This window comes from Paroedura picta, chromosome 18, assembly GCF_049243985.1.
Source record: "Paroedura picta isolate Pp20150507F chromosome 18, Ppicta_v3.0, whole genome shotgun sequence".
Taxonomy (NCBI): Eukaryota; Metazoa; Chordata; class Lepidosauria; order Squamata; family Gekkonidae; genus Paroedura; species Paroedura picta.
This window is the reverse complement of record NC_135386.1, coordinates 9,467,960-9,490,587: the sequence shown is the minus strand read 5'-3', so window position 1 is coordinate 9,490,587 and position 22,628 is coordinate 9,467,960. Positions and strand designations below refer to the sequence as shown.

The 22,628-nt window shown below is 48.9% G+C and overlaps 1 protein-coding gene across 3 annotated transcripts in view; it reads right to left on the bottom strand.

The window, feature by feature from the left end:
- The window catches only part of ADAMTSL3 (ADAMTS like 3), a 231,641-nt gene that overhangs the window by 50,458 nt on the left and 158,555 nt on the right, over positions 1 to 22,628 (bottom strand). For all 3 annotated transcript variants that reach the window (XM_077317250.1, XM_077317249.1, XM_077317251.1), the window contains exons 11-15: positions 20,447 to 20,585; positions 16,188 to 16,238; positions 9,390 to 9,594; positions 8,075 to 8,222; positions 5,592 to 5,676 (exon numbers count right to left, since the gene is read on the bottom strand). In XM_077317250.1, coding sequence (XP_077173365.1) covers positions 5,592 to 5,676; positions 8,075 to 8,222; positions 9,390 to 9,594; positions 16,188 to 16,238; positions 20,447 to 20,585 — 628 coding nt within the window. The remainder of the gene's footprint in view (positions 1 to 5,591; positions 5,677 to 8,074; positions 8,223 to 9,389; positions 9,595 to 16,187; positions 16,239 to 20,446; positions 20,586 to 22,628) is intronic.

Below are 22,628 nucleotides of genomic sequence, written 5' to 3'. Positions count from 1 at the left end.
CAAAGGTTTATACACCTGCTCATCTTCCAGCTTAGTATATGCCATCAAGTGCCAACAATGCCCCTGTGTTCTCTACATAGGGCAAACAGGTCAAACCCTACGCCAAAGAATTAATGGGCACAAGTCTGACATCAAAACCCACAAAATTGAAAAAAACCTGTAGGGGAAAAGGAAGGCGACTGTAAGCCGCTTTGAGCCTCCTTCGGGTAGGGAAAAGCAGCATATAAGAGCCAACTCTTCTTCTTTTCTTCTTCTTTTCTTCCTCTTCTTTTCTTTTTTCTTTTCCTTCTTCTTTTCTTCTTTCTTTCTTTCTTTCTTTCTTTCTTTCTTTCTTTCTTTCTTTCTTTCTTTCTTTCTTTCCTTCCTTCCTTCCTTCCTTCCTTCCTTCCTTCCTTCCTTCCTTCCTTCCTTCCTTTCTTTCTTCTTCTTTTCTTTTCTTCTTCCTCTTCCATCTCTTTGTTCCAGTTGATCCTTGGCTTCAAGCACCCGCCTGCCTGCAGCCTTCACCATTAGGGGCTACCACACGAAGGAAAAAGAGAATTCAAGTGGGGACACTTGAATGACAGTTCAGTATCCTCCCGGCCAAAGGAAACCTGTGAAATCCGAGATGTGATTTGCCGTGTAATAGAAAGCCCCCAGATCTGCTGGATTCTCTCCTCGCTCTGAGAAACGTGTAACCAGGACTGATCACCAGGTTCTCCCACTAGACCACCACTGCCCCTGCTGACCAGCTAATGAAGCCAATAGAAGAAGAAGAGTTGGGTTTTGTGCCCGGCTTTTCACTGCCCAAAGGAGTCTCAAAGCAGCTTACAATCGCCTTCCCTTCCTCTCCCCACCACAGGCACCCTGTGAGGTAGGTGAGGCTAAGAGAGCTCTGACAAGGACAGCTCTGTGAGAACAGCCCTATCAAGGCAGTGACTGGCCCAGGGCTGGCTGCATGTGGAGGGGCGAGGAATCAAACCCAGCTCACCGGATTAGAAGCGGCTGGCTCCCCCAAGGAACCCTGGGAAGACGGGTCCATGACAGAAGTTGACTTGCTTGAGGTGAGGACAGACGGAAACGCAAAAGGAAAGAGGAAAATGTCCCCGATAAGAAGAGTTTCTAAAACTGTTGCTTATCTCCGACCAAGAATAATATTCTCTTGGCTTTTTGCTGTGAAGCAGCGTATCTCAGTGACCCAAACGTCTGATGAACATCAGGGGGGGGGGGGGGGAAATATTTTTTATTAAACGTGTTGACAGCAGTACACCAGCAGTTCAGCATCCGCGCCATATACAGGCCGGCTGGATGCACGAGAGGCTCCAAAAATAATGTATGATGAATTCTTTTGAAGCTTTGCATTTCTGTTTGAAAGTCTGAACCGCAGGACAAATTCACTTACAAAGACAAGTCCGAAAATTCTAAGCATTTTTCCCTTGACTTAGAGCAGGCCTAGATGGTAATTGAGGTTTTCCTGTTGCATATTTGTGTCTGGGATTTTGTAGCAACACAAGTGCAAGTGTTTGTGTCTTTAATAACATGGAATAATTTCTTTTTTAAACAACAACAACCGGGCTCACCATAGGCGAAACTAGTGATTCGCCAATTGGCAATTGCTACAGAATTCAAAATTATCCATCAGCACAGCCTACCTGAAATCATGGGGCAACATCTACAGTATCAGATATTGCACGTGTGTTGTGCTATAGTGATTATTTGCAACTCAATGCCCACCCCCCCCCCCCATGCATGCAAACCAGTCCACTGCAAACCACTTCACAGGCTGCAGCAGTGAAATCACAACTCATGCTGCGTTCCAGAAGCCATTGTACAGTAGATGCTCTAACCATAGCCCTGACAGCTCTGTTGTCCCCACCGACAGACACCATCTTCCCTTCCCACTTCAGTGGCACACAGTAGGGGGGAGGCTAGGATTAGAGCTGCCTCCCCTGCCTCCAGACCCTAAAATGCAGCTTTGAGTACCTGCTGGTAGTAACACTGCTTTAGGAGTGATCTAGGAACCACCAGAAAAACTATGGTAAATGTAAAACCATAGAGGTTTGGCCCACTCCTAGAACTACCCTTTGTCACTTCCATCAGGAACTTCTGGTAAGTACATGAGGCTGTGTTTTTCAGGGAAAAAATTATCCTATGGCACTGTATATATTTATTTACTAGCTTCAAAGCCCGTTCCTAAGAACGGGCCTTGAAAGGTCCCCTCCCCTGGCCTCCAGCCAGGCAGCGTAAGGTGGCTTTGGGCCGCTGGGACTCCAGAGCAGATCAAGTGGGGCGGGTGGGGGCTGGCCAGCTTGTTAGAAGGCCCGGGACAGAGCTCCTTAGCAGGCAGTCAGCAGGCCATGAGGCCCTCATTAGCAGGCCCTGCTTAGCAGGTGGGAGGCCCTCGTTAGCATGCCAAGAGGCCCTCATTAGCAGGCCCTCCACCACGACCCTTTGCCCAGGGCCCTCTCCCCTTACCTGCTGCTGGCATTGAGGTGTGTTTGAGAGCAAAGAGGCTAGAGTCCAGGGAAAGAGGGTGGGCGCTGCAGGGGCAGGGCCAATCAGCTGGCTGCACCCTCATTGGCCCTATTCCAATTTGGACAGCCGGACACGTTCCGCCCCCCAGGCTGTTTCACAAATATATGGAACCATGGATAAGGATGATTAGATTTATATACCACCCCTTTCAGAATTTCTGACTCAGGGCGGTTCAAACTATGTACATATTACAATTAAAACCAGTTAAAACAAATCCATGATCGGCTCAGGCTTTGGGTCTTAGTTTCTACCTCCCCATCTTCCGCTCCGGGGGTGGGTTGCTTTAAGGAGAGCCCCAAGGGACAGTATCAGATTCAGTTGTTCATGGGCTCCAACCAAACTCCTGGCAAAATAGCTTACTTTTGCAGACCCTACGAAACTGAGGAAGTTCCTATATGGCCCACAGCTCTTCTGGGAGCTTATTCTACCAGGTTGGGGCCTGAACCAAAAAGGCCTTGCCTCTGGTTGAGGCCAGACATACTTCTCTAGGGCCAGGGATCACCATCCAGTTTGTATTGGCTGAGCAAAATGCTCTTCGGGTGGCATAGTCAGCTGTCCCGCTCCCATGCGTTGGCGTTCCATGCACTGCCTCACACCATAAGTCTCCATTATGGCCCATTATGCACGGAATGGAAAGTCTGCATTTGGGGTGGAATGGCGGCGGCTAAAATCACCAATTATGCACGCTGCAGGCGGCAACCGGGTGCAGAGTCAACATATGCCGCCGAAGAAGCGAGATGCGGAAGAAAGTGGAGCTTCCTGGGACCAGGGCGCAACCAGAAGCGACTCCGGAGTATCTGCGTGCATAATCGGATACTCTGGGTTTTGCCGCCGTTGTGTTCCGTCCCATGCATAATCGGTTTGCTTCGCTTCTTCCTCCTCCTCGTTCTCCATGCCACCGTTTCAGCGGCCGTGCATAATAGGCCTATCTGGAAGCCGCCTCTGAGCAGGTCCGGAACGAAATGGAAGGGCAAGAGTACCTTTCCCTCTGTCAAGCTGCCAATTCCTAAAGCTGGCCCGTTTCTACGAGCTATTATTAAACAGAAACACAGCCGAGGTCTCCATTTCTTTAAGCTTATTAAAGAAAAAGGATGTGGAATCTTTTTTTGGAAGGCTTATTGAAAATCCTCCTGTAAATAAAGAAGGCTCTAGGGAGAACCGTTTACAATAATGATGGGTATCAACTATCATCACATTCCACCAGTAAAAACCAGAAAGGTCAAACCTCCATTTTTCTTGGCTTAGTTGTACAAATAGTCTCTCTCTCTCTCTTAGTCTGCCTCTCACACAGGTTTTTGAACGTATCATCTGTTATGCAAAGCCCGGTCCCTCTGGGGTGGGGATATTCCTCTCCACTGTGTTGTCTTAGGACAGATCTGTATTTGCGGGTTTTAGGAAGGCTATTTCCCATATTCATTAGCCACTAAAATGGAGGTACAAAAGACAGCTAATACGGGGATGACAAGTTAGGAGATGAGGTTTTTCACGCTGCAGTTTTTTTTAAATAAGGAACAAAAAGATAAACCATTCAGCCCTGGAGTCTGAGAAAGAATCTCTCTACTCCAGGCTTTCTTAACCAGGGTTTCATGAAACCCTGGGGAATCTTGAAGGTCCTGGAAGTTCTCTGAATGGGTCAGAGTTAATGATTTTTTTTTTGTACATATGATGATGATGCTATCTGTTCAGTCGTGTCCGACCCTCGGAGATTCTATAGGAAAGTCTTCGCCATGTGCCCCTGTCTCTGACTGCTTCTTTTAGTTGGTTCATGGTCATCCCTGTGTTGGCTTTGATCGTGTCGAGCCAGCGGATCCTTTGGCGACCACCTTTCCTTTTGACGCTGATCATGCCGAGCATTGATGATTTTTCTAGCGAGTTTGATTGCATGATGTGTCCAAAGTAAGTGAGCTTTAGCTGTAATATCATCCCTTCTAATTACATAGTTGGTTTGCTCCTCTCTCAAACTATCTTGTTGGTAACTTTGGCTGTCCATATTTTTAATTGTTAAACATTTGTTGGGTAATCTGATTATGTGTGTCTATGTTAACCTGCCCTCCCTTCCCAAAATGGCCAATGATGGGCCTGGAGGGGATCGGAAGGGGAGGGGTTACACAGGTCTGCTTCCCCAAAGCTGTCCCCACAAAAGCTGTCTGTGAAAACAAGCTTAGAATCATAGAGTTGGAAGGACCTCCTGGGTCATCTAGTCCAACCCCCTGCATGATGCAGGGCACTGTTTACAAGAACTGGCGCTTCTGTGTAAAGAGAATCCATACAATGCCAGTGTGCTGTAGTGGTGAGAGTGTCAGCCTTTCTCAACTTTTTAATCATTGAAAACCCCCTGAAACATTCTCCAGGCTTCAAGAAACCCCAGAAGTGGCACAATCATGCAGAATAGGGTTGGGAAGCAGAGCTGTGGACACGCTCACACAAACTGCATTGCTTCCCCCTCCATCCCATTTTACTCACAGGATCATCTGCGTGTTATTGCTCTCCGCTACCTCCCGGTTTTTCCCCCCTGTGCTACCAAGTCGCCAGAAAATAAAGAAGGCAAGAAAAGAACCCGATGAAAAACCGGGAGAGCAACGACTGGCAAGCGATACTGTGTGTAAAGTAGCGGAGGGGAGGAAATGACGCCATTCCGGAGGAGCCAAACCCTGGTGCGGAACTAAAAGGAGAAAGGGAATGCCTGGCTCGGTGGTCATGTCCATACGGTCCCCCGATCTGCCCTCCGTGATTGTCCGATTCCTTGCAACGAACAGGATTAATTCTCATTGCAAGGGCCCATGCAGGAATGCCATCAGGCGGGTGAGCTGGGGAAACCTTTGATAGCTCTTCTGAAATGTAGAACTTAAAAGGCTCTTTTGGCACGGAGCACTCTTGCCTCATTCAGGAGAACCACTTGGAAGAACCCGAGAATGGAGCCGCAAAGACAGGCACGGCTCAGAGAAATGCAAACGCCAGATGACTTGGGCAGGAACGGCGGAGGGGAGGGGGGCGCTTGACAAACCGTCAGGAAAATGCATCAGCCACCTCTCCTCCGTTTTTTAAAGCAAGGGGAAACAGAAAGGGGGCGAACTTACGTCGGCTCTTCTGAGACGGTCCTCGTCTCTTCCATTTCGTGGGCCTGCTTGGACCAGGGGAGCTTTGCTTCAATGGGGTTTTTCTCTGCAAGAGAAACAGGTGAGCCTTGGAGCAGACCGTCCCATTTTCCAGGGGCTCTGGAGAGTAAAGCAGCAATCGGGATGGGTTGAGCTGGGGGCCCAGTCCACCTGAATGGCCTGGGATACTGCATGCTTATTCATTTGAGCCATCAGCAGGGACGGCAAGGGACAGATGGCCTGGGCAGAGCAGCAGCAGCCCCTAATCAATCAATCAATCAATCAATCAATCAATCGTCTATCTGTCGGTCTGTCTGGAGTTGTCTGTTTCATAGAGAATTTTTAGTCGATTCATCATATACCGCCCCTCCCAATAAAGCTGTCTCTGGGCAGTTTACCCCATGTAAAATTCAATAAAACCAATACATTTAACAAATATAACATCAAGGTAATTTAAAGCATTTGCAAAACCACAATTATCGCTGTCACATCAGCAGAAGCCATGCGTAGCTCACAGCCAGCTCGATGTTGGAATTGGAGAAATCGGGGGTGGGGGTGGGGGCGGGGAGCAGAAGGGGCAGGAGGGATATAATGTTGTTAATTATCCAGCTGGCCTTAAGCACAGAGCCCTATCTTGCAGGCTCTGCGGAACTCGGTGAATTCCAAGGGGCTCCTGGTCTTCTGTTGGCTGGCCCCCGCAGTGCAGACTTCTGCCTCCTTCATCCTCCACAATGCCCATGAAGAGCACGAGAGCGGGAAACAGTCAACGCGAGGGTCCATTTGGGAGCGACCCTTTCCACGTGCCACTGTGGGTTTGGAAACCCACCTCAGCAACAGGAATCAGGGTTACAAAATGGTGCAGACCTGTGGGCATCTACTGCTCAATTTGCATGTGCCTGGAGGGGGGGGGATAGGGAAGGGGCCCCAGGTGGGCGTGTCCACAGCGATGTGTCCCAACCATATCCTGCACAATGGTGCCGCTTCTGGTGCTCCTCAAAGCCTGGAGAATTTTTCAGGGGCTTCTCGATGGTAAAAAAAATGTCAAGAAGTGCTGGCATAGGCATTTTATTCCAGATGTACCACTGAGCGAGACTTCCGTGGCCAAGCAAAACATTGCAACTCCTTCACCCTGTTTAGTTAAGCTGCGGGTTTTAAAACTGGTCCTCTCCCCATCCTGATAAAATACATCATAGCCTTGGCTTATCAGTGTAAAAACAGGGAGAGCACGCACTGGCTAGTGCCGATGACATCTCCATGTCGCCAGCTCCAGAGGCCAGCCGGTTTCTGGCACCAAGAGGCTGAGAGGGACATGTTAATTTGGCTAAGAAAGTTCTCTCTAGTCACAACCTCGAAAACCAGATTTGGACAGTTACGATGATAACAGACAGGCAGGTGCTGGATTGAAGCACACGTGAAGAAGATTTGCAAAAAGCCAGAAGCAGATAAAATTCAATAATGAACGTGTGTGAGGGAGAACCTATAGAAAAGACGGGGTGGAATCTCTGAAATCTTGTGTTGATTACCACAGTTGGGCTTAGAATCACAGAATCATAGAGTTGGAAGGGGCCACACAGGCCATCTAGTCCAACCCCCTGCTCAATGTTCATAGAATCATGGAATCATAGAGTTGGAAGGGGCCATACAGGCCATCTAGTCCAACCCCCTGCTCAATGTTCATAGAATCATAGAATCATAGAGTTGGAAGGGGCCATACAGGCCATCTAGTCCAACCCCCTGCTCAATGTTCATAGAGTCATAGAATCATAGAATCATAGAGTTGGAAGGGGCCATACAGGCCATCTAGTCCAACCCCCTGCTCCTGCTCAATGTTCATAGAATCATAGAATCATAGAATCATAGAATCATAGAATCATAGAATCATAGAATCATAGAATCATAGAATCATAGAATCATAGAATCATAGAATCATAGAGTTGGAAGGGGCCATACAGGCCATCTAGTCCAACCCCCTGCTCAACGCAGGATCAGCCCAAAGCATCCTAAAGCTTCAGAACAGGGAAACAAGATTTACGTCGTTCTTGGCTGAAGAGGGGCTTCCTATCAGAGGTGCAAAATTCTGGAGCTGGGGGAGGAATCTGGGTCTCCTTGGGGATAAAGCCAGCGTTGCGTAGTGGTTAAGAGTGACGGCTTTTAATGTGGTGAGCCAGGTTAGATTCCCAGCAAAAGCTCAAGCAGCAGCCTGCCTTACACAGTGTCTGGGTTGGGTCTGCGTGGCAACAAGAATGGTTGTCTGTGAACAGTGTACGTGAGGAGAGGGTAAAGCATTGATTCAGATTTATTGAGATATACGACTCCAAGCCAGGTAGAAAGACACATAAAAAACCCAAAGCAACACTGGGTAAAGCGCTGCATGTGAGAACCATAACAAAGTGGAACTTAAAAAAAAATATTACACATATAAGTACACTTTCTACAGATCTCTGCTGCATGCACATTCGGCTTACCTCTGGGCTTGTAACACGGAACTGGCGCGATGCACTCTTCCTTGATGTGCAGCTTGAGCTGAGCATTGCAGCCCCCCGTGTGCTGCCCACGATGGTCGATGCACAAGACCACTCGGTAACGCAAGCCTCGGCCACAGGTCACGGTGCACTACGGGACACGGTGCGGCAGTAAACAAACGGGCCCACAGTTCTCCGTTTCATAGAGAATTTGTAGTTGATTCGTCATTTGACTTGCCGCATGAAGCCAGTAAAGCAAGTCTACGTTCCCCCTGTGCTTTGAGTCTGTCTGTGAGATCACCCCAGGCTCTCTTGACTTTTTTACCAGTGAGAAACCCCTGAAACATTCTTCAGATTTCAAGAAACTCCAGAAGTGGCACAATCGGGCAGAATATGACTAGGAAGCAGAGCTGTGGACACGCCCACCTGAGGCCCCTCCCCTTCATCCAGGCCCACCGTTGGCCATTTGGGGAGGGGGCGGGTCAATATGACCATATATGGTCATATCACCCGATAAGTGTTTAACCGATTTTCAAAATGTATTAAAAATCAATTAACTCCCACCCATTCAGGAAACCCTTCCAGGGCTGTCAAGAATCCCCAATATTTCATGGAACTCTGGTTGAGAAAGCCTGGACTACCCTGTTGGGATCTCAACTGCCAGTCTGGATTGTCTAGGCCAGGGGTAGTCAACCTGGGGTCCTCCAGATGTCCATGGACTACAATTCCCATGAGCCCCTGATGGCAGTTGCTGGCAGGGGCTCATGGGAATTCTAGTCCATGGACATCTGGAGGACCACAGGTTGACTACCCCTGGTCTAGGCAAGCTAAAAGGCCTGCCAAGGTAGTCCTGCGAGATCTCTGCTGCCATTTCTTCCACTGGAGGATGCTGGGCAGGCAGGATAGGCAGGCAGAGTGGCACGTGCATGGTGAGAAGGGAATCAGAGAAACAGGGGAGGCCAAGCACTGGATTGGCCCACTGGTATCACCTGACTTCCCAAGCTAGGAAGACTCAGGGGTGGGCAAACTGTGGCTCTCCAGAGGCCCATGGACTACAGTTCCCATGAGCCCCTGCCAGCACATGCTGGCAGGGGCTCATGGGAATTGTAGTCCATGGACCTCTGGAGAGCAACGGTTTGGCTCATGGGAATTGTAGTCCATGGGCCTCTGGAGAGCCACAGTTTGCCCACCCCTGATTTATACCATGCTCAAGTACGCTGTCATTCCCACTGGGACTCATGTACAAACTTCTGGTATGTCACCCGGATGCTTCCCCCAAGGCCTATGATTGCAATCTGGAAACGGTTTCCCAACATACCTGCGACCACTCCAAAGCGACCCACTTGGGACAGTCGTACAGGTTGCAAGCTTGCATGACCTTGGGCTTGGGGGCGTACATGCATTTCCACTCTTCGACTTGCAGGATCTCTCCGTGCATGGTCTCCTCCACGCACACGAAGCTCCGCCTCTGAATCCCCCCTCCGCAAGACACCGAGCACGCTGTCCAAGGGTTGTGTTCCCAGCTGGGCCAGGGGAGAAAAGACACGACGCCCAAGAGGCGTGAGCTGGTCTGAAGATTAAAAAACAAACCCCAGCCTGTCCCAAATCCATCCCTTTTCAAAATCCTTATGAAAAGTACAGCTATTCCAAGAGAGTTTGGCCTCAGACAAGAATTCCTCTGCATCCTAAGGCACCCCTGGATCTCTCCAATCACGTCCCTGCTGAAAAAAATGAAAACAACATTCCATAGTTCAGGGGTAGTCAAACTGCGGCCCTCCAGATGTCCACGGACTACAATTCCCAAGAGCCCCTGCCAGCGAATGCTGGCAGGGGCTCATGGGACTTGTAGTCCGTGGACATCTGGAGGGCCGCAGTTTGACTACCCCTGCCATAGTCTCACAAAACCTGAAATCCAGACCTTCCCAACCTGAATCTGAATGCAGGACTTCAAATTGAACCTCTTGCTGCTTCTGATGGGGACCTTCTCGGGGAGGTCCTAGGCTTGGGTGATGAATGGGCTGATTCAGACTCCTCTAACAAATGTTTTAGAGCAGGGGTGGCTGAACCATGCTGGCAGGAGCTCCTGGGAACGTCCACGGACATCTGGAGAACCACAGTTTGGCTGTCCCAGATCTAGAGCCCGGTTCCTCCTCCCTAGCAACCAACGTGGCCTGACCTGAGGGGGGTTTGAGAGCTCAGCAGGGTCAGCCACAATCAGTACTTGGCTGGGAACTCACCAAGGACATCTGGGATTGCTACACCAAGGAAGGCGATGGGAAGCCACCTTTGCTCTTCTCACATGTAGAACCCCCCGTGGAAGGGGTTGCCAAGAGTCAGTGGTACGTCTGACTCCTCTCTCAAGGAAGGGTGTTTCATAAATATGAACAGACAGTGTGATGCGGCAGTAAGGAAGGCAAATGCAGACTTGGCCTGTATCCACAGAGGCATCACATCAAAACCATAAGGTGTCATAGCCCTACTGTATCCCGCATGGGTCAAACTCCACCTGGAGTCTTGTGTGCAGTTCTGGAGGCCTCACTTCAAAAAGGATGTGGACAAAGTTGAGAGGGTTCAAAGGAGAGTGATGAGAATGATCCGGGGCCTGGGGACCAAGCCCTCTGAGGAAAGGCTGAGGACTTGGGATTGGTCAGCATGGAGAAGTGGAGGTTGAGAGGGGACAGGATGGCTCTCCTTAAGTATTTGAAAGGTTGTCACTTAGAGGAGGGCGCGGAAAAGTCCTGTTAGCAGCAGAGGAACCGCAGTGATGGGGTGTGTTACCTGCCATGAGACAGTTGCTAGGAGTGGTTGGCTATAAATTAAATAATAAACAAACAAAATAAAATAAAGGAAAAAGTGAGGCTCAAACAAGGTACGTGTCCTAGCGTGGAAACGGTCCTTGTGGCTTAAAGGAAGAGCAAGAAAATAAAAACATGATTATGCATGTTGCAGCTCAATTACTCCAAGTATTGGCAACCAAAAGGATGGGAGAGCCAATCTGGGCCCATTCTGCACACATAGGATAATGCACTTTCAATATGCTTTGGCAGCTGGATTTTCCTCTGTTGTTGTTGTTAGGTGCAAAGTCATGTCCGACCTATCGCGACCCCATGGACAATGATCCTCCAGGCCTTCTTGTCCTCTACTATTCCCCGGAGTCCATTTAAGTTTGCACCGACTGCTTCAGTGACTCCATCCAGCCACCTCATTCTCTGTCGTCCCCTTCTTCTTCTGCCCTCGATCGCCCCCAGCATTAGGCTCTTCTCCAGGGAGTCCTTCCTTCTCATGAGTTGGCCAAAGTATTTGAGTTTCATCTTCAGGATCTGGCCTTCTAAGGAGCAGTCAGGGCTGATCTCCTCTAGGACTGACCGGTTTGTTCGCCTTGCAGTCCAATAGGAAAATCTACTTCTAAAGTGCATTATCTATTGTGTGCAGAATAGGCCTTGCTTTCATACCCCACTTTTCTCCCCAAGCAGGGAATTGGAGACATTTTCAGATCAACACATTTTTCCTGATGACTCATCAAGGGATGCAGCAAGTTAGGCTCCTTAGTATTCACGCTGATCAAAAAAACATTTTAAAAAATATTTAAATGGGTTTGAAAAGGCCTTTTAAAAAAGGAATGTAGGGTCATAACTGCGCCCACAACTGTGGATGAAATCAGCCACCGCATCCCATCCAAAGCCCTTCGCTGGGAGGAACGGAGGTATTGTAAAGAAGTCAGTCACAGAACAGATGGAGCAGAAACCTATAAATCCAAAAGGTAAATTTAAATAACTGCTCCCCAAGACCCAGTGGGTAAAGTCAAGAATGCTCTCCGCCTGAAATAATTCACGCAACTCTCTACCCAAAATAAATGAATCACTTTATACACAAACCAAATGTGAGCCTGAACCGTACGTCGAGCGTCGACACCGAAACCAAACTTACATGATCAAAACCAGGCGGCGCTGAGCAAACGGCTAATGATTTCACCACCAGCCCCGGCAAATGAACTTCTTTTCTGCTGTTATCCTCTTGCTCACTTCACCCAAAGGAGTGATCAGGGCCACAACAGCCCACTCAAGGACAATGAATTTTAAAGCTACTCCCCTGCAATTTCAGCGGCAGCAGCTGGAGCAGACTAGCAGCAAAGGCGTTCTCACGCATTCTGCAGCGGGAGGCGCTGGATTTTATGGCGCGCCAGCCTGTTACAGCTTGGCGTAGTGGTGGGAGTGTGGACTTCTAATCGGGAGAGTTGGGATTGATTCCCCGCTCCTCGACATGCAGCCAGCTGGGTGACCTTGGGCTTGCTACAACCCTGAGAAAGCTGTTCTGACTGAGCAGTGATATCAGGGCTCTCTCAGCCTCACCCACCTCACAGGGTGTCTGTTGTGGGGAGAGGAAAGGGAAGGGGATTGTAAGCCCCTTTGAGCCTCCTTCGGGTAGGGAAAAGCGGCATATAAGAACCAACTCTTCTTCTTCTTCAGTAATATCAGGCCTCTCTCAGTCTCACCTCCCTCACAGGGTGTCTGTTGTGGGGAGAGGAAAGAGAAGGGGATTGTAAGCCGCTTTGAGACTCCTTCGGGTAGAGAAAAGCGGCATATAAGAACTAAGACTAGATGACCCTGGAGGGGCCTTCCAACTCTATGATGCTATAAGATGAAATGACACTTCCAAATTAGCTATTCTAGATCAGCTGAAATGGCCCAAATCATTCCTGAAATCCCAGGAGTAATGAAAATGTCTCCTGGAATTTATTTATATTTATTTTTACATCTATACCCCGCCCCCCCCCCCTAGAGGCTTGGGGCAGCTTCCAAAATTTTAAAATATACAACAATGATCAAATCGACTTTAAAACTCAGAAACTCATCATTAAAAATCAATCCTATTTATTCAGCCTTCAGGCCGCCTCCTCTTTACGGCAGCTCGGTGGTCGCAGAACTGAGGGGGGCCATTTGAGTTCTTAGGGAAATTGTTGAGGGGTGGAAATTCAAGCAGGGAGTCCAGCATCTGGATGTTATTTCTAGGCCTCAAGTGCAGGCCTGGCGGAACAGCTCCGTTTTATGTGCCCTGCGGAACTGATGAAGGCAGAGCGTTCCACCAGGGACCATCTCAGGGCGGAAGAGGAGTAAGGAAGGAAAGAGACTAAACTAGGTCAGTGAACAGCTGTTAGTTGGCATCTCTCTTCCCTCATGATGTCAACTAACAGCTTATGGCCGGAAAGACCTGGCCTCCACTTGGAGACTCTTTCTAGTGGAGAAAAGTGGCATATAAGGACCAGCTTCTCTTCTTCTTCTTCCATTCTGACTGAGCAGGAATCTCAGGGCTCTCTCAGCCTCACCCACCTCACAGGGTCTCTGTTGTGGGGAGAGGAAAGGGAAGGCGATTGGAAGCCACTTTGAGACTCCTTCTGGCAGTGAAAACTGGGGTAATAAAAGGCCAACTCTTCTTCTTCTTTAAAAAAAAAATCAGGATAAGGAAACCAGCATGCTCCCTGAGATCCAGATCCAAAGGGAATGCCCAGATTTTCGAAGCGCCCATTACTAATGGCTGTTAGTACTGCAAGCGCTTCCAGGACTGGGCATGCAAAACCACCGGCAGGCTTCAAAAGCACGGGCAGAGTTTTTAAAGCCCATCAAGCCGTAAAGGACATCCCATGCAATTACGCAGCCCCCGGATCCGCCTACGCCACCACGACGCACGCGCAGCAAGCAAAGAGCTGCGGAAGTGTTTACGGCGTGAATTTTTACAGCTGCTTTTCTTTATCTCATCGCGTTTGGAACCCGCTCCCCGTCCTGAGAGCCTTTCCAGGTGGAGGGAAGCTGGTGGCTACTGGGAAAGGGGGAGGGCAGCGAGGCAGACACTTTCCAGAGGTTGACGCTGTCATGGGATCCCTCAACACCCGAACGGCGTGGCGCCCGTCCAAAAGTATTCAAAGGTGTATGTGTGTGTGTGCCTGTTCAGCGGTGGAGGAACATTCATCCTGGGACCCTTCTGTTTATTTCCAAAGCCTCTTCCATCTGTTAAAACAGTCCAGCTGTGCATTTGCACTCGAAACTCGACGTTTTCGAGAATCTCTGCTGCACGCTGGAGCTCTGCCGTCTCCCTGTCCTGACTTCCTCATTTGCCCGGGAAAGACCAACAACCAGGGGCACTGCCGAGGGGTTAAGGGAGCTTGCAGGTGACCTGGGTGTTTATGGATAACTGGTGTGCGAGGGGAAAGGGCCAGGTGAGAGGCCATGTACCTCCTCTTAACTGCAGCTGCGTGTGGCCGAGGGAAGTGGGGAATCGGTGCATGGGGTGATGCAGCCTCCGAGCCTCGGAGGGAAATGGAAGAGGGGGGGGGGGTCGGGGGGGATGGAAGGTGATTGGATGGCCGCTGGACAAACAGGCAAGCTGGTTGGAGAAGGAGGCACACAGGGGCGGGACATCTGCCTTGAGTGGGTGTTAAGTGCTGAGTGGTACTTAAGCCATGAGACACACTCCTCCTCCAAGGCCTTATCGGGAATATTAAGTGGAACAGATTTAATTTATTCATTTATTACATTGATTAACCGCCGCTCTCAGGCCGGCTGGCTCGTGGCGGTTTGCAACAAGTAAAAAACAGTCCAATAAAATAGGCTAATACAAGAGGCCAATGAAGCAAAACATCTCACAACAAAAACTCACCCTCCAAAATTTCCAGCTCCACGGCCCATCTGGACCTAATGCCTCAAGATAGGTGTTTGGAGGAGGGACCCAATGAGATCTTGCTAGCCCTGGCCTCAACCAAATGCCTGGTGGAAGAGCTCCACCTCAGCCTCACCTACTTCACAGGCTCTCTCAGCCTCACCTCCCTCACAGGGTGTCTGTTGTGGGGAGAGGAAAGGGAAGGCGACTGTAAGCCGCTTTGAGCCTCCTTCGGGTAGAGAAAAGGGCATATAAGAACCAACTCTTCTTCTTCTTCAGTAATATCAGGGCTCTCTCAGCCTCACCTCCCTCACAGGGTGTCTGTTGTGGGGAGAGGAAAGGGAAGGCGACTGTAAGCCGCTTTGAGACTCCTTCGGATAGAGAAAAGCGGCATATAAGAACCAACTCTTCTTCCTCTTCAGTAATCTCAGGGCTCTCTCAGCCTCCCCTCCCTCACAGGATGTCTGTTGTGGGGAGAGGGAGGGAAGGCATTGAGACTTCTTCAGGCAGTGAATAAAAGCCAACTCTTCTTCTGTTCCTCAACATCTTCAGTTTATTCTTACTTGCTTAAAATATTTATAGACTGCCTTCTCTGTTGAACTCAACTCTTGGTACAACCACCCAAGCATCTCCTTTGCACGAAGAAGGCCTCAAGTTCAATCCCTGCCGTTTCCAGTTAAAAGGATCAGGCGATGGAGAAAGTCTTTGCCCAAGACCTTGGACAGCGACCTCCATTCAGGCTGACCTTGACAGATCAAAGAGCTAATGCATCTTCACCCCATTCCTGGTCAGAAACATTGCAGGTTTTTGTGATGCTTCCAAGACCTGCAAAACTGGTGTGGCCAAAGCCAGAAGCTGGTCCTCTCTATCATACCACCCAAGGACCCAAGGTCAGGTCTCCAGTGGAATGAGAAGCTCTCCCTTCCCTGTTGCACACACACACAAACACAACATTTGGACACGCAGTCACATTTATGATCAAACAGATTTTGTAAGATCCTTCAAGCACCAGGGAAAACCTGGACGGGTAGTGCACAGGGTGATAAAAAAAAAGAAACTTGTGTTTCACCATCCTTTCCTAGAACACCTTTCTCCTGAAATTTGCCTGGCTGGAACCAGTGTGTGGAAAGTTGTTATGGTGTTCAGAGAGTGTGTTCCATCTGTTGCTCCTGGAATTCTTATTTAGCCGACTGAAACATCCCAGTTCACAACTGATCTCTTCGACTTGACTGAGTAATGGGCTACCTGCACTTGAGCAGGCAAAGGAATGCAATTGCGGTCTATCAGGCTTTTGAACCCCACGAGCTTCAGCACAATCTCATCTGAAGGGCTGGGCAGGCCAGGCCATTGGCCTAGCTGCCAATGTCTACGGGGCAAGGGAGAAGCTGTGTGGCAAGTATCCATGGGCTGCCAAGAGCACACCTATCTTGGCAAAGGATTCTGGTCTTGGAGACGCCATACATACCGAGGGAGTGGCTGGAAGTGATCGTAGGGCATGATTTCCTTAAATCCGTCACTGCAAATAAAACAAGCATTGACAAAGTTAGAGGCTAAGTAGCAAGTATCATAATGTCGTAATATTTTTTTAAATTTTTAGTCTGCCCTTCCGAACGCTCAGGGCGGGTAGCATCAGTAGAATCAACATGCAGTTTAAAACTTTAAGACAATTACTGTACACAAACATCTCCTCTAAAATTCCCATGCAGGGGGGTCCTCTGGTAAGGAGGAGATCTTCTGGTTTCTCCCCCTAAGGGTGAGGCTAGCTATTTTGGTGGGTGTTATTGTAGGCCTTGGACACAAGCCCGGTGGAAGAACTCCATCTTACATGCCCTGTGGAACTGGTGTTTACCTAGGATCGAGGCATTCAAAAGTTCCACTCAGACAATTAGGCTCACTAAGGGTTGAGTTAATCACTCTCATCCCAAGCCTACTGAGGGTTCTCAGGCTCCAGATGGGACAATTCCTGGGATTCTCTTGGGGTCCTGGAACTACAACTGATGGCCCAGCCTACAGAGATGAGTTGGCAGCGCCAGGGGGTGGGCTCTGGGGCCCCATGACTCTGCCAGCCTCCCTTCCCAGACAGCACTCTGAATATTCAGGAATCTTCCAACCCTCCTGACAAGGTCATTGGGAGGATAAAGCAGAGGAAGGGGCAACCTTGCTGCCGCACCCTGAGCTTCTTGGAGGAAGGGTGGGATAAAACATTCTGACCAGGAGATGAGACCAGGACCCCTTGGGAACATTCTATGTCTCCTTCCCCCTCCACAGTTTTATGGCATTGCTAAAAATTATAGTTCTCAGAGTGGGAGAAAGGTCCTTAACAGCAGGGGTAGTCAACCTGTGGTCCTCCAGATGTTCATGGACTACAATTCCCATGAGCCCCTGCCAGGGAACACTGACAGGGGCTCATGGGAACTGTAGTCCATCAACATCTGGAGGACCACAGGTTGACTACCCCTGCTTAACAGGACTGGGAGTTTGCCCCAATGACAGCAAAGAACGTTTAGGTCTATGGTTTCTGAAAGCCAATTCAGGAGATCACACCAAGCTATTTGTCCTTCTTGGTCTCTTGGTTCTTCAACTGACCCATCAGCTGGTAGGAGACGAGTGCTGGCAGGATATCCAGTGAGGGTGGTGGGAAATACTCTATGGGTTGAGTTGGGGCAGGCCTTGAAAGGTCAAGAAAATGCTTCACCCCACTGCCATGGACTTATTTTATTCATGTTTTTATTTAAAACATTTATTAGCCAACCTTTCTGTCTTACAGGAACTCAAGCAAGCTCACTGTGTAAATAAAAATGGAATACAATGGAGTTCAGAAATCCATGGCCAGATGCTGGGATATTCTCCAGGAAGCTACTGTTGTAGACCTGCAGAGAACTTAGCTTGCGGTCTGAGACAAGATCGTAATCTTGAGAACACGATTGGCCAGTGTGAAATCAGGTCCCATCTGGACCAATTGTGTGCATTGGCAGGGAGATCCTTTTGTTCTTTCATATATATAAGTTCAGGGTCTGTGTGGGTTTCTCAGTTCAGTTTTTGCCTCTTGTACCATCAAGCTGGGGTAATAAAGAGCTGAAATGAACTCCCGATGTCCTGATCTCCGAACCCACAGATTTAACAACTACCTAAGACTGATTGTTCTCAAGGCTTCCGAATCTCGGCATTGGCTGGGCCTGGTGTAAAATTTAGGAGCCTGACTGTATCTCCTTGCCTGAACAATAGGACTTTATGGCGTTTGTCTGATGTTGGCTCAGTGAGCAGAGCACATGGATTGCAAAATGTCCCAAGGACAATCCCTGGGCTATGGGATGGGCAACAGGTGTGGGAGAGCCCCTCCTTCTGCCCTAGACCTTGGATAGCCTCTGCCAACCAGAGCAAATAATACCAAGCCTGATGGAGCAAGAATCTGATGCTGTCCAAGGCACTTTTGTATATTCATATGGCTTCGGGGACCCTAAACTACAAAACCCAGACTCCTGATGTGGATTTGGGTATACCTGCCCTGCAGCCCTGGATGGGCCAGAATACCTGATAAAGAGGAGCAACCCGAAAGAGAACAGAACCTCTTGGCATCTCAGTGCCTTCATTTTTATAGGACCGACATTAACGGCAGGCAAGTCTATCGTGCGTCCCCTTCACCCTCTCTGATGATGCTCCCAGCCCAGCAGGACTGAAAGATCTGGGAACGTTTTACAATCTGCCTTCAAGGTTTGCCAGAGTGGCCTGCGGAACAGACCCTGGTAAGTCCAGAGCACCGTGGGGTCACTTTTGACCGGCATTAGAGGAAACAGGACAGTTTAGTTCTAGGAAATGAAATCCACTGAGAGCATTTCCTATTCTTCTTGGACAGAGCCCCGGCTCGGCCAGCTGGCCTTTCAACGTGAGGTTCTGGGCTAGATACGGCCGTGTTATTTTAAGATACTTCGAGCCGAGCCAGGAAACAGCCCCAGACGCTCCAAGGGCCGGCCCGCCTCGAACAGCACGGTGCAACTCAATACGGCCCCGTATACGCCGTGGCCTTTAGGAACTTGGCTACGCCGTCGTGTGGTCTTTGCACCACAAGCATCTCTCCCTGGCACCGCGTTTGTTTTATTGGCGGCTGTAACCCTCGAGGGAACCAAAAATGGCTTCGTTTCCGCATGGAAAGGAGGAAACATGATGCTGCGGGCTTCAGGTGGGTCAGCGATGCCCAAATTAGACACCAGGCACCGCCAGGAAAGGTCTGAAAAATGCTGCCCCAGCACGTAGGCTCACGTTCATCTGTTTTAAGGCCTAACGTTTTATGCTCTGTCAAGCGCTGAAATGTGCGTTTCCCGTGTTTTTCCGCTCCTGGGTTTGTATGTGCCTTGCGCTTCTGAGTCTCTGCATGCTGTTCTACTTCTGGGTTTCGTGGCTGGTCTGTCAGCCTAATGTTTTATTTTTTTTTGTCATTATCTTTGTCTCGCTTGGTTCTGTGAGCTGCCTCCAGCAGGGCTCTGAAGAGATGGCATAGAAATGGAATACATATGGAAGTGTGGGCTGGCAGCTGATGTCACCCTGTCAAGTTCCTGGCAGCTGATGTCGCCCTGAGGAAGGAAGGGCCCAGATTCTTGGTCCCAGGCCTCACTGCAACTGACAGGTCTGCAGGCCTCACAGGTTCCTCACCACTGCCCAGGGAGCGCCACTCTGACGGGCTAAGCATAGCAGGAGAGCAGCATACTGTGAGACCAGTGCATGTGGGCAGTGTCCCGGTTTGGAAGTGAAATGCCCAACCATTGTCCCAAGAGGTGAGCGACAAGGATGATCTGGGGCCAAGGGACCAAGCCCTATGAAGATAGGTTGAGGGACTTGGGAATGTTCAGCCTGGAGAAAAGGAGGTTGAGAGGGGACATGATAGCCCTCTTTAAGTATTTGAAAGGTGGTCACTTGGAGGAGGGCAGGATGCTGTTTCCATTGGCTGCAGAGGAGAGGACATGCAGTAATGGGTTTAAACTTCAAGTACCACGATATAGGCTAGATATCAGGAAAAAACTTTTCACAGTCAGAGTAGTTCAGCAGTGGAATAGGCTGCCTAAGGATGTGGTGAGCTCCCCCTCACTGGCAGTCTTCAAGCAAAGGCTGGATACACACTTTTCTTGGATGCTTTAGGATGCTTAGGGCTGATCCTGAGTTGAGCAGGGGGTTGGACTAGATGGCCTGTATGGCCCCTTCCAACTCTATGATTCTATGATTCTATGATTCTAAGAGCTGAACCGAGGGAGGGATTATTAATCCTTTTGACCACAAGAGAGGAATGTGCCCCTGGTTTTAACCCAGAGGAGGAAACGGTAGCGTTTCAGGTACGAAGGGTTTGGGAGGGAATAAACAGGTCGAGAGATAAAGCCGAAACATGTTCAAGCGTATGTGCCATATGGGATGTGAAGCTCAGGTTTTGAAAAGCTCACACCGGGGCCCCAATCCAGCAAGAATGAACCACGTGGGTCAAAACAAAAAATTATGGGGAAATGTTCCTACACCTAATAGCCAAAGGCTGGTCCTCTGTGCATAAGCACATCTGTCCAACTGGGCCAATCACAGCTACAGTGTAGGGCTACGTACATCTGGGGGGACTCCCCAATTAACTGATGGGATCAGGCTTGCCAGGCCTAACCTGGTCGGGGGGCGTCAAAGAGAATCCATGAGTGGCTCCCGAGCAGCCCTAAACAAATGCTGGCCACCAATTCACACACAGGTAATGCACACCTGGATGGGCAGGGATCCATATTACATTCCTTCAGCTTGGGCTTGGGTTTCTTATTTTCGGGGTAGTAATGGCAGTACTGATCCGGCACAACACGCTTGGAACGGATGTCCACGCACTCGGCAGAGTTCAGCTGATAGCCTGGGAAGGGATGGGGGAGAGGGGACAAATGGCAACAAACCAATAGCATTAGGATTTTTGTGTGTTTGTTCCTCGTTCGCCTTCTCTCACCCCGGTTCAAGCCCCTTCGTGAACACTGCCTTGCGTGCAGTTCCTGGTATCAAGCACGTCCCACGTCCGTCGACTTACTATATTTGTACACCTAACCCGTCCGTATGTCCTTTAATGGCAAGTGAAACATTGAAGCATGCATCAAGGAAAATGCAATAAATAAATAAATAAAATAATAACTAAGATAATACAACTTAATAGGTTGTTTTCAGAATAAAGATAACATGTAGAACAAATCATGCCATGACCTTTTGCTTTCTGACTTTCTGATGCCCCTAAGATTTCATTCATTTTGAATAACTGCACTCCTGAGATTATTTGTACATACCTTTTAACCACTGGCTGACACCAAAAGAGCTGTAAGTTCCACTTTTTTGCCACAACCTTTTACGTATGCCAGCCATTCTCAACTTATTTTTGGTTGAAAAACCCCTGAAATATTCTTCAGGCTTTGACAAGCCCCGGAAAAGGCATGATCATGCAGAATATGATTTGGAGGAATAAGCATGTCTAAGCCTACCTGGGGCCCCGCCCCTTCCCACCCCCCCTGGAACCATCATTTGGGGGGGAGGGGCATGTCAACATGACCATATATGATCATATCGCCTCATAAACGTTTAAGAAATTTTTAAAATATATAAAACATTAATTAACTCTCAGCCAATTTGGGAAACCCTTCCAGGACTGTCAAGAAACCCCAGGATTTCACAAAGCCCTGGTTGAGGAAGCATGATATATGCCTTAAAACAGGGGTAGTCAAACTTCGGCCCTCCAGATGTCCATGGACTACAATTCCCAGAAGCCCCTGCCAGGGAATGCTGGCAGGGGCTTCTGGGAATTGTAGTCCACGGACATCTGGAGGGCTGCAGTTTAACTACCCCTGCCCTAAAATCTCATATGCCAGCTCAGAAAAAAATGGTATTTTTTGGATTCAGTTATCAGGGAGCAAAAACATATTAGCATAAAAGCCTTGCCTGTTTTCCGGGTGACAGACATCAATTTAGTATTCAGATTTGTGTCTTTTTCGGGATCCTGATATTATTCAGCCCCAGGCTTTCTCAATAGCTGGAGATACAAGAGCAAGCGAAGCAAGTCCAGAGCGACAGCCTCTCAAAGAGATCGAACCGACAAGCCCAAAGAATCAAAGCAGAACCAGGGAATCAAAGAATCAAAGCAGAACCGGCTTTGGGCTGATCCTGCGTTGAGCAGGGGGTTGGACTAGATGGCCTGTATGGCCCCTTCCAACTCTATGATTCTATGACTAGATGGCCTGTATAGCCCCTTCCAACTCTATGATTCTATGACTAGATGGCCTGTATGGCCCCTTCCAACTCTATGATTCTATGACTAGATGGCCTGTATGGCCCCTTCCAACTCTATGATTCTATGACTAGATGGCCTGTATGGCCCCTTCCAACTCTATGATTCTATAATCCTGGCAGAAGCGTGGGACAATGGGGCAAAACTAACCCAATGAATGGGCAACCCCAAAATCCAACCTGCTGCCAAAGCAGAGAACTTCCAAAGCAAAGCCACCGATATCACTGTGTAAGCCCAACAAATATCCAATGAGACAATCTGCACCAATGTCCAAGCGTAGAATTCAAGGCCATGTCACACCCGAGAAACCTCTACAAATGTCAAATCAAATGTTGCTAGGCCAGCAAAACCAATTAAAAATGACAGAATCAAAGCATAGTCAACCCAGCAAGATGATATCAAGCCCAGAAAGACACAGACACACAGGAGGGGGGAAAGACTCCTGGGAGAGTCTTTCAAATGCTGGCTCTTAATATTCATAGTTAATCCTGAATATTTCCAGGATTTTTTCAGGCCACATTTGCCAGTATCCTGGAAAATCCCATCCAAACACCCCAAAATATCAGGAAACTACCAATTTGGTATTTTAAGATAAAGGGCTGGATATATCCAAATGTGTATCCCTAATGTCCA